General features: G+C 35.5%; 2 protein-coding genes across 2 annotated transcripts; both read right to left on the bottom strand.

Annotated features, from left to right (window-relative positions):
* Positions 1 to 530: 530 nt before the first annotated feature.
* LOC140890707 (aldehyde dehydrogenase 22A1) lies at positions 531 to 7,337 on the bottom strand. Its single transcript, XM_073298704.1, has 14 exons — positions 7,005 to 7,337; positions 6,563 to 6,606; positions 6,130 to 6,222; positions 5,821 to 5,948; positions 5,212 to 5,334; positions 4,385 to 4,538; positions 3,736 to 3,839; positions 3,585 to 3,663; positions 3,364 to 3,459; positions 3,115 to 3,252; positions 1,690 to 1,905; positions 1,399 to 1,590; positions 1,135 to 1,278; positions 531 to 973 (listed from the first exon to the last, which is right to left on the bottom strand). The coding sequence occupies exons 1-14, from the start codon at positions 7,114 to 7,116 to the stop codon at positions 812 to 814; spliced, it is 1,785 nt and encodes a 594-aa protein (XP_073154805.1). The 5' UTR covers positions 7,117 to 7,337; the 3' UTR covers positions 531 to 811.
* A 4,158-nt stretch (positions 7,338 to 11,495) lies between these two features.
* On the bottom strand, positions 11,496 to 13,636 carry LOC140874887 (ubiquitin-conjugating enzyme E2 32). The gene is made up of 5 exons (XM_073278355.1): positions 13,425 to 13,636; positions 12,910 to 13,041; positions 12,708 to 12,792; positions 12,141 to 12,304; positions 11,496 to 12,073 (listed from the first exon to the last, which is right to left on the bottom strand). The coding sequence occupies exons 1-5, from the start codon at positions 13,533 to 13,535 to the stop codon at positions 11,666 to 11,668; spliced, it is 900 nt and encodes a 299-aa protein (XP_073134456.1). The 5' UTR covers positions 13,536 to 13,636; the 3' UTR covers positions 11,496 to 11,665.
* Positions 13,637 to 14,108: the final 472 nt, after the last annotated feature.

The raw sequence follows: 14,108 nt of genomic DNA, 5'->3' as shown, positions 1-14,108 counted from the left end.
TTAAAACATATAATTATAAAAAATATTTTTATTTTTTTAATTAAAAAATATAATTAAAAAATATTATTATTATATTCGGATCGGGTCGAGAATCCCGTCGAAAAGGATTGTTTATCCCGATCCCGATCCCAAAATTGATCGGGTAAAAATTAAAGACGGAAAAAATTCGAGATGAAAACGGGTTGGGAATCGGGAAGGATCGGGAATTTTGTAAATTTTTCCAGCCCTAATATAGATAGTATTTGGAGGAGCTTTTAGGAAGCACTTCTAGACTTTTCCTTAACAAAATCTTGAAAAATTTCAAGATTTTGTTAAGTAAAAGCCACGAAATGCTTCCTAGAAGCTCTTCAAAACAGTACCATAGTCGAGCTAACTTGTACATGCCTAGCCCAGGACGTGAAAGATAACTCGTGAAACGACGGAAATCTAAATTGCAAATGACAATGATGAAAATTTGAAGAAATAATTGATGCCAAATGACTCAAATCCAACAACGATTTACCATAAACTTTCATGGGAAAGATAAGTTTCCTACATAATGGTTAACCAATTGGCATTGATGAACAATAACAGGTTTTCTCGAGTCACTGTGATGTGAGTATAAACAATTTTTGTAAAAAAGGTAAAAGAAAATCTTCCTACGATCAAACAACAAATGTGCTGTCTTACATGAGATCTCACTCCAGCTGTTCCATTTTACACCAATTCTAGATGAGAAAGTATCCCAAGGCCCGAAAAAAAAAAATAAATAAAAAATGAGAGACTTACAGGAAATTCTTGACAAATTACATTCATGTCCAACCACACACTTCTAATCCGTTTTTTTTTTACCCTTCTTAGGAGGAGAATGGTTCTTCTCCGAAATAATCTTCAGAACATCCACCAATGCTCGCAAACGATCCCATATGTTTAAGCCATACAAAGCCTCAACGAGTGATTCCTGAAACCCGAAGCCATTCTCCGAAATGGGATACTGCATATTGGAAGAAACGCATCAATGCAGATGGGAAAAACACGGAAACCATAAATAGAAGACCATATTTTTAATCACGGTATTGAACTTTTTTATGTCCAGTATTTTGCCTTCTTGATGTAAGGAAAAAATGTCTAGAGAAATAAGCTTCTGAAACTAACCTGGATCGGCTTAGGAATTTTAGTTTTAATTAACGGCCACCATCTGTCCTCGACTACGGATTTAACAAGACAACAAGCCCTCAAACCTTCAACACCAGCAAATCTTCCAAATCCACTGTCTTTTACACCACCAAATGGAAGGGACTGCAAGAAATTGAAATATAACTACGTGAAGCCGATACGAATTGTTATAAAAGAAATGGTAAATCCGGAAAGAAGTTAATAATTGAAAACTACTACTATACTTTTAGTACGAAAGCTTACCTGACACATGTAGTTTGATGCAAAATCATTAATTGCAGCTATACCACAATGTAACTGAGAAGCTATCGCTTTTGCACGGCATTGACTGCCAGAAAACACGGCACATCCAAGCCCGTACTTTGAATCATTTGCAAGCTTCACAGCCTCTTCATCAGAGCTAAATTTCATTATTGGCAATATCGGTCCAAAAGCCTGTTTAAATAAATAATCAAGAACAAATTAGTACAGGCTACAACTTTATCGCAGTGGACAAACTATACTTTATCGCAGTGGACAAACTAGATGAACTACCTCCTCTTGCATCAATTTCATCGTGTGGTTGACATTAACAATTACAGTAGGAGGGAAATATTGGTCCACAGCACCTTCACCAATATGTCCAACACTTCCTCTACCAACAATTTCCGCTCCTTTGTTAAGGGCATCATTTACCAGACTCTGGAGCTTTTCAGAATGCTCTTGCATGCATATGGCTCCCATGTCATATTTTCCAAGAAGCGGCGGACCCTGTACAATAAAATCCACTAGGAAGATAAATTTGATTGAATGAAGTAATGACTGAAGTGAAAGGTGATAGCATATAAAGCCACATTATGTGTATTCATATACCTTCAATCCTTAGAAAGTTATTAGGTTTCGTTTGGACACGTACTTATAAAACGTTTTTATAAAAATATTTTTTAAAAACTTTTTATAAAATATTTTAAAAGTTGTTATAGGAAAAAACATGTGTTTGAACAACTATTCTATAAAAACATTTTAACATTTCAAAAGTAATGTTATTCATCTTTGTCTTCCATAATTTCATTCTAAAAACATCTAACAACTCTTTAAAAACTATACTTGGAGAACATTTTCTAAAAAATATTTTCAAAAACATTTTACAAAAATCTTATCCAAACACATACTTTTAAGTTTTTTTCCCTTATAAAACACTAAAAACGTTTTTAAAGTACATGTCCAAACGGAACTTTAGATCCTAGCAAAGATTAGGCAGCACAGATGCCACATCAAATTCCAAACTGAACTGAGAGAGACATCATAAATTATGAATGTAGGGCCACATGCTTTCAGGTATCATAAATCAATATACTTAAAAGAGTTGCCCTCAAAAATTTCTTTTTGTTTATCCGCTTCCCACTCACGTACTCAATCCCGAAAATTGTTTACCCATACTGAACTAGGTTGACCACAGGAATCAATAACTTTCAGACTGTCTGCACTAATATGAAGTAAAGGTTTCCTAGTTTATTTAGGTAGATTTAAGTCATTTCATCGCTCGAGATAAGCAAGTCTCGAGTCCATGCTCAAGTCCCGTCGGTTGTGCGGGCAGTTTCATTACATTGTTGTATCGTGTAGTTGTAATATTGATGAAATATTGTACTTGTACTCTCAAAAAAAAAAAAAAAAAACAATTCCACTTAATAATTTTACAACTACGGTTGCCAGATAAGATATACACCATCCAGAAACAGTACTCTGCTCCATTAAGTAATTATCTTACCATTCTGTGGCGCGTTTTGGTTCCGCAACAATTAAAGCATGACTTTTGATGTTTGTGGACTAAACTTACTCTAAAATTAATTATAATATCATTAATAAAGGCAGGTAGACGCATAAAGCACTCAATGTTCGTATTGCTAGCTAGCCCAGAGTTCAGGGAATTCACCTACTTATCAAAGGTCAAATCACACAGAGTAAACTCGGGATACTTACAGCAGTAACAGACTTCACAATTTTTACAACTTCAGCAACAAATGATGAATAAATGTCTTTGTGAACATAAAACCTCTCAGCTCCAGCACAATTCTGCCCACTTGATTGCAGAGCTCCTCTCACAGCAATTTGAGCAACCTATGGTTTAATAATTAATTAAACATTTGTGAATGAGTTGTAGAATTTGAGACATTCCAGACAATTGTAGGCATTAGTCCAATACAAGCCTGTGAGAACAATTTGCCATACATGTGGCACATCAACATCTTCACAGACAATGAAGGCATCCTTCCCACCAAGCTCAAGGGTAACTGGTATCAATGTGTCTGCAGCATTCCTCATTATCTGCATTAATAGTAGAGCCAAAAAAATTTAGAAATGGTAGTTTATGAATGACATCAATGCTAAGTGCATTGATGTAACTTATCCACATATTGCACAACAATCTCTAAGTCAAGATAGAATCTGACCATTTTACCCACACCCGGTGATCCAACAAAGATAATTTTGTCCACTGAAGCCACTAGGGCTTCTCCTGTCTCTGCAAAACTGTAAGGAACTTAAAATTCATGTGATAGTAATCATGTTATCACAGTATAGAACTAAAGCATAAAAGCATACCCAGTTATAACTTCAACTAGATTTTCTGGAGCTCCAATGGCAGCAAGAGCGGCTTGGATTATCCGTAAATAGAAACACCCCGACCAACTTGCATGCTCTGAAACCTGCAGAAGCAGTCATTAGATAGTGATATTGATATGCATACTTCTAAATATTCACGTCTCTTCTTGCAATTAGCTCTGATTTTCACATATATATAATTCATTCTACGGATACAGTAGGTTGTAGGCCCAGCTGGACTGGTTCAACATAATTTCGAAAAATAAAAAAGTTAAACTCCGAGATTCCAACTATTTTAGTTTTTTAAATTTCACGTGAGTCAGTCCAAGTGTAGATCAGTTCACACTTCACACGAAAAGCAAAAAAAGATTAAAAACTTGAAATTCGAGAACTCTAACCTCGATTTTAGGCTAAATTCGAGAGGCTTGGAACCCCGGATTGTTATAAAAACAAAATCCTCTAGTTTTTGCCACATTTTGATTAACAGTTTTTACTATAATATTTCATTAAAAAATCCGAAGTAACTGTGGTAGCAGATTCCGGGAAAATATCAGAGCTATGCGTTACATGAATAAATTCTGAAAGCAGAATTGAACAATGAGGTACTTCATACTATATCCTGTTAAGATTGTTTGACAAGATAGAGCACCTTAATCACAATGCTGTTCCCTGAGAAGACTGCTGCCAACATGGGATTAAAAATGTTGTGAAATGGATAGTTCCATGAAACAATAGCTCCAATTACTCCAAGGGGATGAAATTCCACTTTGGCTGTTTTATGAAGCATTGATCTTCCACATGACCTACACAGAAGGTAGTATCAATTTCAATGGCCACCTAGACAAGCACTTAAGGAACTGGCAAACCACAAAATATCAAGCATAATAATAAAATAATAATAAAAAAAAATTGAAAAGAATAAAAAATATATATTAATTAGTAAATAAAAATTGCTGTATCTTATGAATAAGTGGAACTTCGAAAATGAAACTATTGTTTCACTAAAATGGGAACTAGGATTATCACATTCTTTTTTTGGGATGTGGTTGAAGCTGTGCGCAATTACATTCTCGGTCCACCAGCATCTGTTTTTTCTATTTCAAAGTTCCACTTATTCCTGAGATTCTGGTGGACAGAGAGCATAATTGTGCAGCTTCAATGACATACCAAAAAATGATTGTGATAATTCTAGTCCCCATTTTAGTGAAAATTAAGATGAGTGGAACTGTAGAGCATCTTAATTTTAGACTCCAGTTTGAAATCTGGACTCAATATGTGTAATCATGTACAAAATCAATGAAAATAATTGCCCTTCAATAAATGCCAAGCAATGGAGAATGTGAAGTTCCAGCTGAGCGCTCTAAGCAACCTAGCGCCATATGGCACCAAAATACCTTCACTAAAGATCAAATACTTGTGTTTTAAATAAACAACAAATTCAGAACAATGAAAGCCACAAATGTATGGTAGAAGTACCTGTGCTCAGTCTTTAGCCATTTTTCACCTTCTGAAAGAAGCCAAGTGATCTTTTCACATGTTGTCATAATTTCTCCCAGAGAAGCGTCTACCATGGTCTTGCCAGTATCACGTGAAGAAACTCTGAAAACAATTCGCATGTAACAAGCATTATACAAATACAAATAGGAATGATTGATGGTATAAGCTAATAAAATTGTTGCTTGCATGAGAAGAGGGGGGAAAAGAAGCAGTCAAAAATAGTGACTGAAAAATGAGAGCTAACCAAAGGTTATCCTGATGCTGAGATACAAATTATAACTGGGAATCAGCACAGGCAACATGTTCTACTCGAATGAAACCACATGCACAGATTTCTCAAGGAAATAGTTCTCCATCCAATTTACCATTTTCAGTTAAGCCAAAAGATGCCTAAATTAGGCTCAAAACAAGATGTCTGAATTAGGTTTAAAACAAGATGCCTAAAATAGAAAGTTGTCTGACTTCTTGTCTTCTCCCAAGACCTTTCACTTCTCACTTCAGTATGTTCATGCTGATTGTAACTTTAAATTGAATTTTCTTTACATGCGCAAGAATGATAATTGCATGCCTAAAGTATGGAGAACTTACTCGCATATTAGCTTTTGGTGCTCAATGATATATTTCAGAAGTATCCTTAAAAATTGGCGTCTTTGCTTGAAGGTACTCTTTGCCCATATCTTTTGAGCCTTCCTTGCCTGTGCAACACGCTCCTTGACCTACGCATTATACTTCAACGATCAGTTTCAGTCAAAATTTGCTGTTGCATATTGGGAAAATAACAACTTTTTATGTCCTGAATATCAATTCGGTATTTTGGAAGGAATGAACAGGTCATGTATAGAAGGTGTCTGGAATGTATCCACGTTACACAATCTATTAGAGACAACAAAATCTAACCTCATCAGGCTTCAATGCAGGGAAGTAGCCTAGGTACTTCATTGTTGCAGGTTCATAGCATTGGACTTTATCTGTTTGTCTTCTCGAAGGTACCTGAATCAAGTTCCAAATTGTGACACAAGAAACCAGATATTTAATGTGCATCACCATATCATCAACAAAGTACTCAGATACATAAGTACTGCCCGAGCTCAATAGATAGCAAATCATTCTAGTACAAGCACACAGTAAAATTTTCAAACTGCTAATTGAGTCGGAAATCATTACTTGTTGATGTTGATTTCATGTTATGAGATTGGAAATGTTTAAATAATTTATGGTATTAAATCTCTCTCAATTGTGAGCACCAGTAACTTGTTAAAATTACTTAATCACTTGACAATAAGAGATTCGTTTTTTTAAGGGGGGAAAAAAGATAGAATAAAAAACTTACATAAATGAAACTATTTTCCTTTGTCTGATTGCCATCGTCCCACACTGCCATCAAAAAAATCAGCCATAAGTAAAATCAAGCAAACTCCATATGTGTGGCATCAGGACAAACTCTTCAGTTCAACTAGTCAAAGTAATAGCTACATACAGTTAACATTGGCAACCTACAAAGGCCGTCCTTGCTCACTAAAACAACTCCGGAACGAAAATCATGCCCAAATTCGTTTAAGAATCTATGTATTTGCATACTTTTTGCCGAGGCATTTGCACAGACGCACACTATTATACTCTCCGACATTGGAAAAAGGGAAGAAAACATCGAAAACACTGAGCACAAACAAGTATCCTCGAGAGGCGCGCACACAAGTGGACAAGCATAAACTTACAGGAAAAGATTAAAGGAACAAAAACACACGAATCCGTAGCTCGAGAGACAGACTAACCATCGGAGGCGTCAACATCGATGGAAGGCACATTGGAGGGAATGAGCAGGAGAAGAAATTTGCAGATCGCATATGCTGCTGCAAAAACAAAAATCGGCAACCAAAATGCCATCGTTTCCAATCGATTCAGGCGCTGAAGCTTCAGATTTAAACCCTAATATAATAAGATAATAATTATTCTTCGCATTTCAGCAGCGAAAGGGGAGCCGATGCTCAGCTGCTGGCTCAGACTCAGTACTTGGCGTTAACTGCCCAGTGCGTGTGTTTTGGCTTTTTTTTTTTTTTTTTTTTTGAAAAGCCAAAGACAACAAATATCGACGTGTGTCGTTGTGAGTTTGGATTTTGCGTACAGAAGTTCTAACTTATACATTGCATTTAAACAAGTTCAGCCATTTACCTAGTATTTAAAGAGAGTTTTTAGGAATGATATGCGAAGTGTTTTTTCAAAAAAATTTCCAAATACTACCTTAAAATGGTCAACAGTTATTTAGTCGTCTTGATAAATGTTGAAAAATATTTACGAGGCTTAAATAAGTCTAATACTTTAAAATTTCTCATTAGAAAAATAAGACGATTTTGAGGTTTAGATAGATGTTCGTTTTTATTTTTAAATAGAAATATGAGCACAAGCAAAACGAGAAAACATAAAATTTGGAAATTCTTTGGCTTTTTTAAAAACAACTTTTGTAACCAAACGATACATAATTTAAAAAAAAACATGTTTTTTGTTTTTTTAAAAAAAATGATTTTAGTTTCTCCAACCAAACGGACGCTTGCTAATTGTAGTTTTAAAACTAATGATAATAATAATAATTTGGAGGAAAACTTAATGTATACTACTTGATTAATTTTGATGTCCGTAAAAAGATTCGATCTGATCCGATCCGATCCGATCATATTAATCCATACCCAAGAGATTTGTTCCAAATTTTCTTGATCTTATTATATTAAAGGTCAAGCTCGATGAAGGCTCAAACAATACACATAGCCGAAAAGATAAGTTTATGGTTGAAGTCCATGCAGTTGGGCCTTTGGACCAAGCTCTGTTAGGGTAGGGAAAAAGGTCGACCCAAGCCCTGTCAAAATAGGGAAAAAGACCGACCCAGGCCCGATAGTGGAAGCCCAATCAAGACTCTCGAATAATGAAAACACTTGTGAATAAAGGAAGATTCAAATCAACTTGAGATTGGATCCAGATCACTAGGTCGGTTCAAGAGTTTAGCCACCATAGTGATTGAGTACTACCGACACTAGTCTACTCTAGGGGTGTTCACGGTTTGGTTAACCGCTCGAACCGAGCCGAAACCGAAAATTCGGTTCTGTTTTCGGATTTTTGGATTTTCCATTTTCGGTTCGATTAGGTTCGGTTTTTTACTTCGGTTTGCCGAACCGAAACGAAAACCGGTTTTTTTATTTTGTTTAATTTTTTAATTGTTTTTAAATATTTTAATTCTTTTTTTATTTGTTTTTATTAATAAATAAATATAAATTGATTAAATAATATAAAATAAATAGAAATTCGGTTAAACCGAAAACCGAACCGAAAAACCGAAAAAATTTTGGTTTTTAACCGAATCGAACCGCAAAATTTGGTTCGGATTTTCGGTAAAATTCGGTTCGGTTAATCGGATTTTCGGTTCGGTTCGATCCGAATGAACATCCCTAGTCTCCTCCTACCTTAGGTAGAGTCCTGCCCCAACAATAATTTTACCCTAGCAAAGGTAACTTACCTCTCTGCTTCTATAAATACCAGATATTGATGCCCCATAACCCTGTTTTTGTCTGTGAAAAGCTCTATTTGTCTTACCCGATCCGTGTATTGAAAGGTTTGAAGATCTGTTCTACCAGACTGAATCCGAAATAAAATTTTGGTTACATCAAATTTGATTGACGATTGTTTGTTGTTGTTTAAATAACTTGAGCGAAATAATCGTTTGTCATATTACTAGAATACATTCGTATATTTTATTTTTTTTAAACATAAAATACGTTTGTGTATTGTCATATAATGAATCATATTTTTTCTATATCAACAGTATAATGACTTGAAATTCAAAGAAATCATCCATATTTATTTATCTCATGAGAAACACAATGTTAGAACAACTCCAATGCTACACCAAAATGGTGCAGCAGCAATAGCTCCTCTAATGGGGGCGCTATTTTGTGCAATGGTGCCCCCTCCATTCCTGCTCCAAATTTGGTGCACGCAGCCTTTTTTTTTTTTTTTTTTTTTTTTAATTTTTAATTATTTTATTAATTTTATTAATTATTATATTTATATTTATTTTTTTAATTAATAATTTAATATTAATTTATTATAATAATTTAGTTAATTTAATCAATAAATATTTAATTATTAATTTAATTTAATATTTATTTATATAAATAAATATTAAAAAATTAAAATACAAATACAATTGGGCTATAAATACCAAATTTAAATAATAATTATTTTGTTAAATTTGTAAAAAGATAAAATAAATTATAAGGATTATTATATGTAAAATAAAGAGAATATTTCAAAAATATTCCTTTTGACATAAGATTTGATGTAAATGTATTGAAAATGGATGTATTTTACACTATTTTTAGTGCAGAATTTGCATTAAAATTATGTTTGTGGTTGGGGATGTCCTTAGGAACAATCTCAACCACTACTCTTGTAAGCGTGTGTCCGTCTAACGATTGTTTTAATTGGGTATGAAGTGGGGATTTAGGTAGAAATTAAGAATTTGGATTAAAAAAAACGATGATCGTGTGGAAATGAGAACGAATTTTGGATTCCGAACGAAAACGAGGAAAACACCCCGTTGTTATCCTAGGCCGGCATCATGTATCATGTTGACAGAAGCACACCTTTTATAAGGAAGGTTAAATATTTTGAATTTGGATATATACTGGAAATAGCACGAACATGTGGGAAGTTTGGGAAAAGATAACGAGGAAGAAATGTGGACAAGATGGTAGATGGACGTTAAATGACGGAGGATAATGGGGTGAAATGGGGGTTGGGGTGGAAAAAAATATTGAAATTTTGGTATATCGAGGTTATCATATTTGGTAAAAATAACGAATAGGTCGAAAATTTCGGTAGGATACACTAATCATATCGAATTTTTCGATACAATAACGGTATGAAATTTAAAAATTTATATACGAAATATCGAAACAATATATAAAAAATATATATAATATTTTTAAACAATAAATGTATAAATTAAATTTTTTTTTGGGTATGAAAAGATATATACTCGTACCGTACCGAAATCTCGATATATCATAAAATTTCGGTATAATTGGTATGCTAGATATATGTACCGAAAATTTCGGTATACCAAAAATCTGAATAACGAAAGTTTCGGTACGATATAGGTATAAAATTTTATATACCGTAATTTCGATATGATATACAATTTTTGATAAGGTATGATATACAACTTCTAAGTGCGAGAAAGTAGATAAAAATTAACTCATTCGTGAGACGGGTCGCTCATGCCTATATTTAAAATAATTTTTTTTAAAAAAAACAATACTTTTGAAATAAAAAGTAATTTTTTTTCATAAGTGTCCTAAATAATAATAATAAAAAAAACTCATCTCACAAAGTTGACTCATAAAACCGTCTCACGCAAATTTTTGTGTTAATTTAACAACTAAAGAATTTGATAGTTGGAGGTCATTCTCGAGATTATCCTTTGGCTTCGCTAAAATGCACAAGTCACAACCTTACTCTTTGGCACACCTCTTATTCCCTTGAAGCCTCAACACCTTAGCCTCTAACCTCTCTCATATGGCTAGCAATTGGAACGTTGTTGGATCAAATGACAAAGACATCTGATGCGAAGATCATAAAATGAGTTCTTGAGGGTGGGTAAAGTCCCGGGTAAAATAGCAACAAGCCTCCTCGTTCTGTCTAGAGCGAAACCTACACACCAAAAACAAAGAAACTCGTAAGTGGAGAGCCGGAGGGGTTTCCGGCGTCGCCACTCCGATGTTTAAGTCAGGTTAAGATGTATGTAGTGGACTTAAAAATTTGAGAGAGTGAGTGTGTGCGAAACAATTGTGATAGATGCTAAAGAGCGTACCTTAGCTAGGCCCGGGAGCCGGCTCATGGGAACTACCCGGGTTATCTTACCGGAATATCAACATCGCTTAACCAACCCCTCTCACTTCCCACCACCTACCTTCATGGGCTGGCTTTACACTTAAAGCTGGACCTAAGTCTTTTAAAAAAATCGAGTCAAAATGACTTTCCACCATAGCTCATATAGAATTTTTTTTAAAGGCGTGTGAATTTGTTTAGTGAGTATCACATAGGCTTCCCAAAAATTGATCGACAATCCAGAGATTTGGACTCATTTCTACACAATTGAATTCGAGTTCTTGTCACATTTTGTTGAAACAAGCAGTTCGATTTGAATCACAGATTCTGGGGCAACATTTCACATTATGCGTTCATTTACAAAAACTTGCAACCACAAAGTATAATAAACTACAAAGTACACTATACATTACACATGCTATTGAAAAATTATTCAAGATCGTGTCTCCCGAATTTAAATGATGATCATAAATCATAACTGACAGATTTATGGCTATCCATTAGCTAGACACCAAGGATAGTTCGTTTACGCAACATCAGGTGGAACGCTTTTCGCCTATGACTCGTTCATAAAGACTGCACCATGTCCATTAGCTTTCAAAAACTTCTTCAGTAGAAGGAGAAGTATAGCAATCGTAAGCCCAAAAGCTGCCCACGTGAACAGCCTGTCATCAGCCTGCTTTGGAGATCTTAGGTCAGGGTTTCGCAACAGCTGCTGCCCGTTTGTGGGGACGTTAGAGGCGATTTGTGATGTTTGAGTTCTGTTGGCAGTTGGAGGTGTTTCATTTGGTTCCTCAACTATCCCATCTTCGTGAGCTGCATGAAGATGGGGATCCGTTGTGGTATCAACAATGTCATTTTGGGGATTGCGCTGCTCTTCATTCACATCACTTCTAGACCGTGCTTCAGAGATTTGGTTGCCTTGAGGCACTGGGGGTGCTTTGCTCAGCATATATTCGTGAATCTGAGTAGAAAATCATTAGTTCAAGATCAAGTGACGTTAATAAAGACTAGAAAAGGACACAACAAACCTCGTCAATTAACTTCTGGCGTTCAGATGACCCAAAAGTCGGTGCAGCTTCACGAGATTTCACAGCAAGTTTTCGCCTCTCTTCTATAGGGTAATCCAATGATCCCAGCGCACCATTTGGGCTTGTAGGCATGAATGCAATTAGTGCTACCAAAGCAGTTCGAACTGCCAAATAAACCGACGTTAATTGTAGTTATTTATAGATAAATAAAACAGTATACAATATTTGTGACTTGTGAGACTCCACAAGTATTAGCAAGAAACATGCCCTAGATACATTTGTTCACATGCTGCACTCCATGCTATTTTTATTCAACATCTGAGCTCATATTTTTCACAGAGATTGCTCACACTACGGAAAGAATGGTCGACTATCATAAAAAAAAAGCTCAGATTCATAATTCGCAGACAAATTCAATCAAAGTAATGACAGCATACGCAAGTCGCAGCATCTCATATCACTACACCAGAACACACAAGCCGCCCAAATCCTTAGCATTTATATCATAAACAATTGATGCTACAAGAACATGTGGTTATCAGAAACATAAAACGTAAAAACAAATACCACTCCAGCATGGCTGCCAGTGTTCTGGGTGATGATTTGAAATGCTCAAGCATATCTTGGTTTGGGTTTCAAATCGACCATTCGGCTGCAAACAAAATTTCAATTGATCACCACACCATCAGACAAACTGAGTATAGTCTTAGTAAATAGAAATGTACATTCTTCATTCGCACTAAAAACTATATGATGAGACACTCAGTACCGTCAACAGCATAAATGAAGGAGGCTTGAAAGGATATTCAGCAGGCAACTGAATTCTTCCATGGTAAACTCCCCCCTCAAACTCTGAATCCCTGGGTCCCCTGATTGCAAATTGCCATTCAAATATATTTTCCTGGAAAATAAAAGCACATCAGCCAGCGTTTAAGGATAAGAATAAAGAAAAAGCTTTGTACACGGTCAAGAGAAAAGGAAAAAAGAGGATTCAAATCTCCATTTTCAAGCCGTGAAAACGTCGATTATGTAAAGAAGTAAATAAATCAATCAAACATAAAGTTTAGAATCATCGAATTCCTAGCACTATAAAACATTACCGAGTAAAGTAATTCGAAATTTCAGGTGAATTCGGCAAATAAGAAAAAAGAAGAGAATAATAAAACCAAAACCACCGTTAAGATCCATGAGCCCATAAAAATCAACAAAACCTATTTCCCAAGCAATAAACGAGCTCGAATCGAATTTCGTCGATCTAAGATCCATTTCCCCAAAAAATAATACCTCGAGAGGGAGGCTCATGAAATCATCGGAGGGGTTGGATTGCATCTCCTTGAGCTCCTGCAAAATCCTCTTCACCGCTGGATTCTTCCGATTGAACTTCTCCTCCGCCATAATCTCTCCGAGTTTCTGGTAGATCGGGGCCGCACGCAATTCTATGCACGATGGATTTGTTAGATAAAAAACACGAAAATAAAACAGAAAATATCAGAATTTTGTTCTTCTTGCAAAGAGGAGGAGGGTCTCGTATTTAAGGTGGGTGACACGTCATTCGTATCATTATCTATGACGTGGCACATTTTCATTGGTTATGGTTCTTAGACTTTGCTGTGTGGATATTTCCCGAAAATTTCGAACCTGCCCCATGGGATATGTGTAAATATGTGATTGGTTCAAATGATGTGGACCTCACATGATTGATGTGGAACCCACATCATTTGGACCAATCAGGAAGTTCCACCTACCCCATGGGGTTTTACCCATGAGGTAGGGTCGAATTAACCATATTTCCCGTGTGAACAAAAGAAAGTCAAGGTGCACGTGATTTAGGTAGTATTCGCCATTCGGGCACCCGAAGGACAATTTAACGGTATTGTAAATCAATTGATTTGATCTGAAAATTAATCTGTCACCATTGATGTTGACAGACGGATAGTATCTGTCTACCAGCATCGACATATCCAGTAT

The sequence above is a fragment of the Henckelia pumila genome, chromosome 1 (genome assembly GCF_033568475.1).
Source record: "Henckelia pumila isolate YLH828 chromosome 1, ASM3356847v2, whole genome shotgun sequence".
In the NCBI taxonomy this organism is placed as follows: domain Eukaryota; kingdom Viridiplantae; phylum Streptophyta; class Magnoliopsida; order Lamiales; family Gesneriaceae; genus Henckelia; species Henckelia pumila.
The sequence above is the reverse complement of the archived record's forward strand: the minus strand, read 5'-3'. Positions and strand labels throughout refer to the sequence as shown.

Coding starts and splice junctions, on each gene's coding strand:
- LOC140890707 (XM_073298704.1), bottom strand. CDS start 7,116: ATGGCATTTTGGTTGCCGATTTTTGTTTTTGCAGCAGCATATGCGATC. Junction 3,664..3,735: donor CTAGTTGAAGTTATAACTGG/GTATGCTTTTAT, acceptor AGTTCCTTACAG/TTTTGCAGAGACAGGAGAAG. Junction 3,460..3,584: donor CACCGGGTGTGGGTAAAATG/GTCAGATTCTAT, acceptor CTATTAATGCAG/ATAATGAGGAATGCTGCAGA.
- LOC140874887 (XM_073278355.1), bottom strand. CDS start 13,535: ATGGCGGAGGAGAAGTTCAATCGGAAGAATCCAGCGGTGAAGAGGATT. Junction 13,042..13,424: donor TCATGAGCCTCCCTCTCGAG/GTATTATTTTTT, acceptor TTTATTTTCCAG/GAAAATATATTTGAATGGCA. Junction 12,305..12,707: donor CTGGCAGCCATGCTGGAGTG/GTATTTGTTTTT, acceptor TTTATTTGGCAG/TTCGAACTGCTTTGGTAGCA.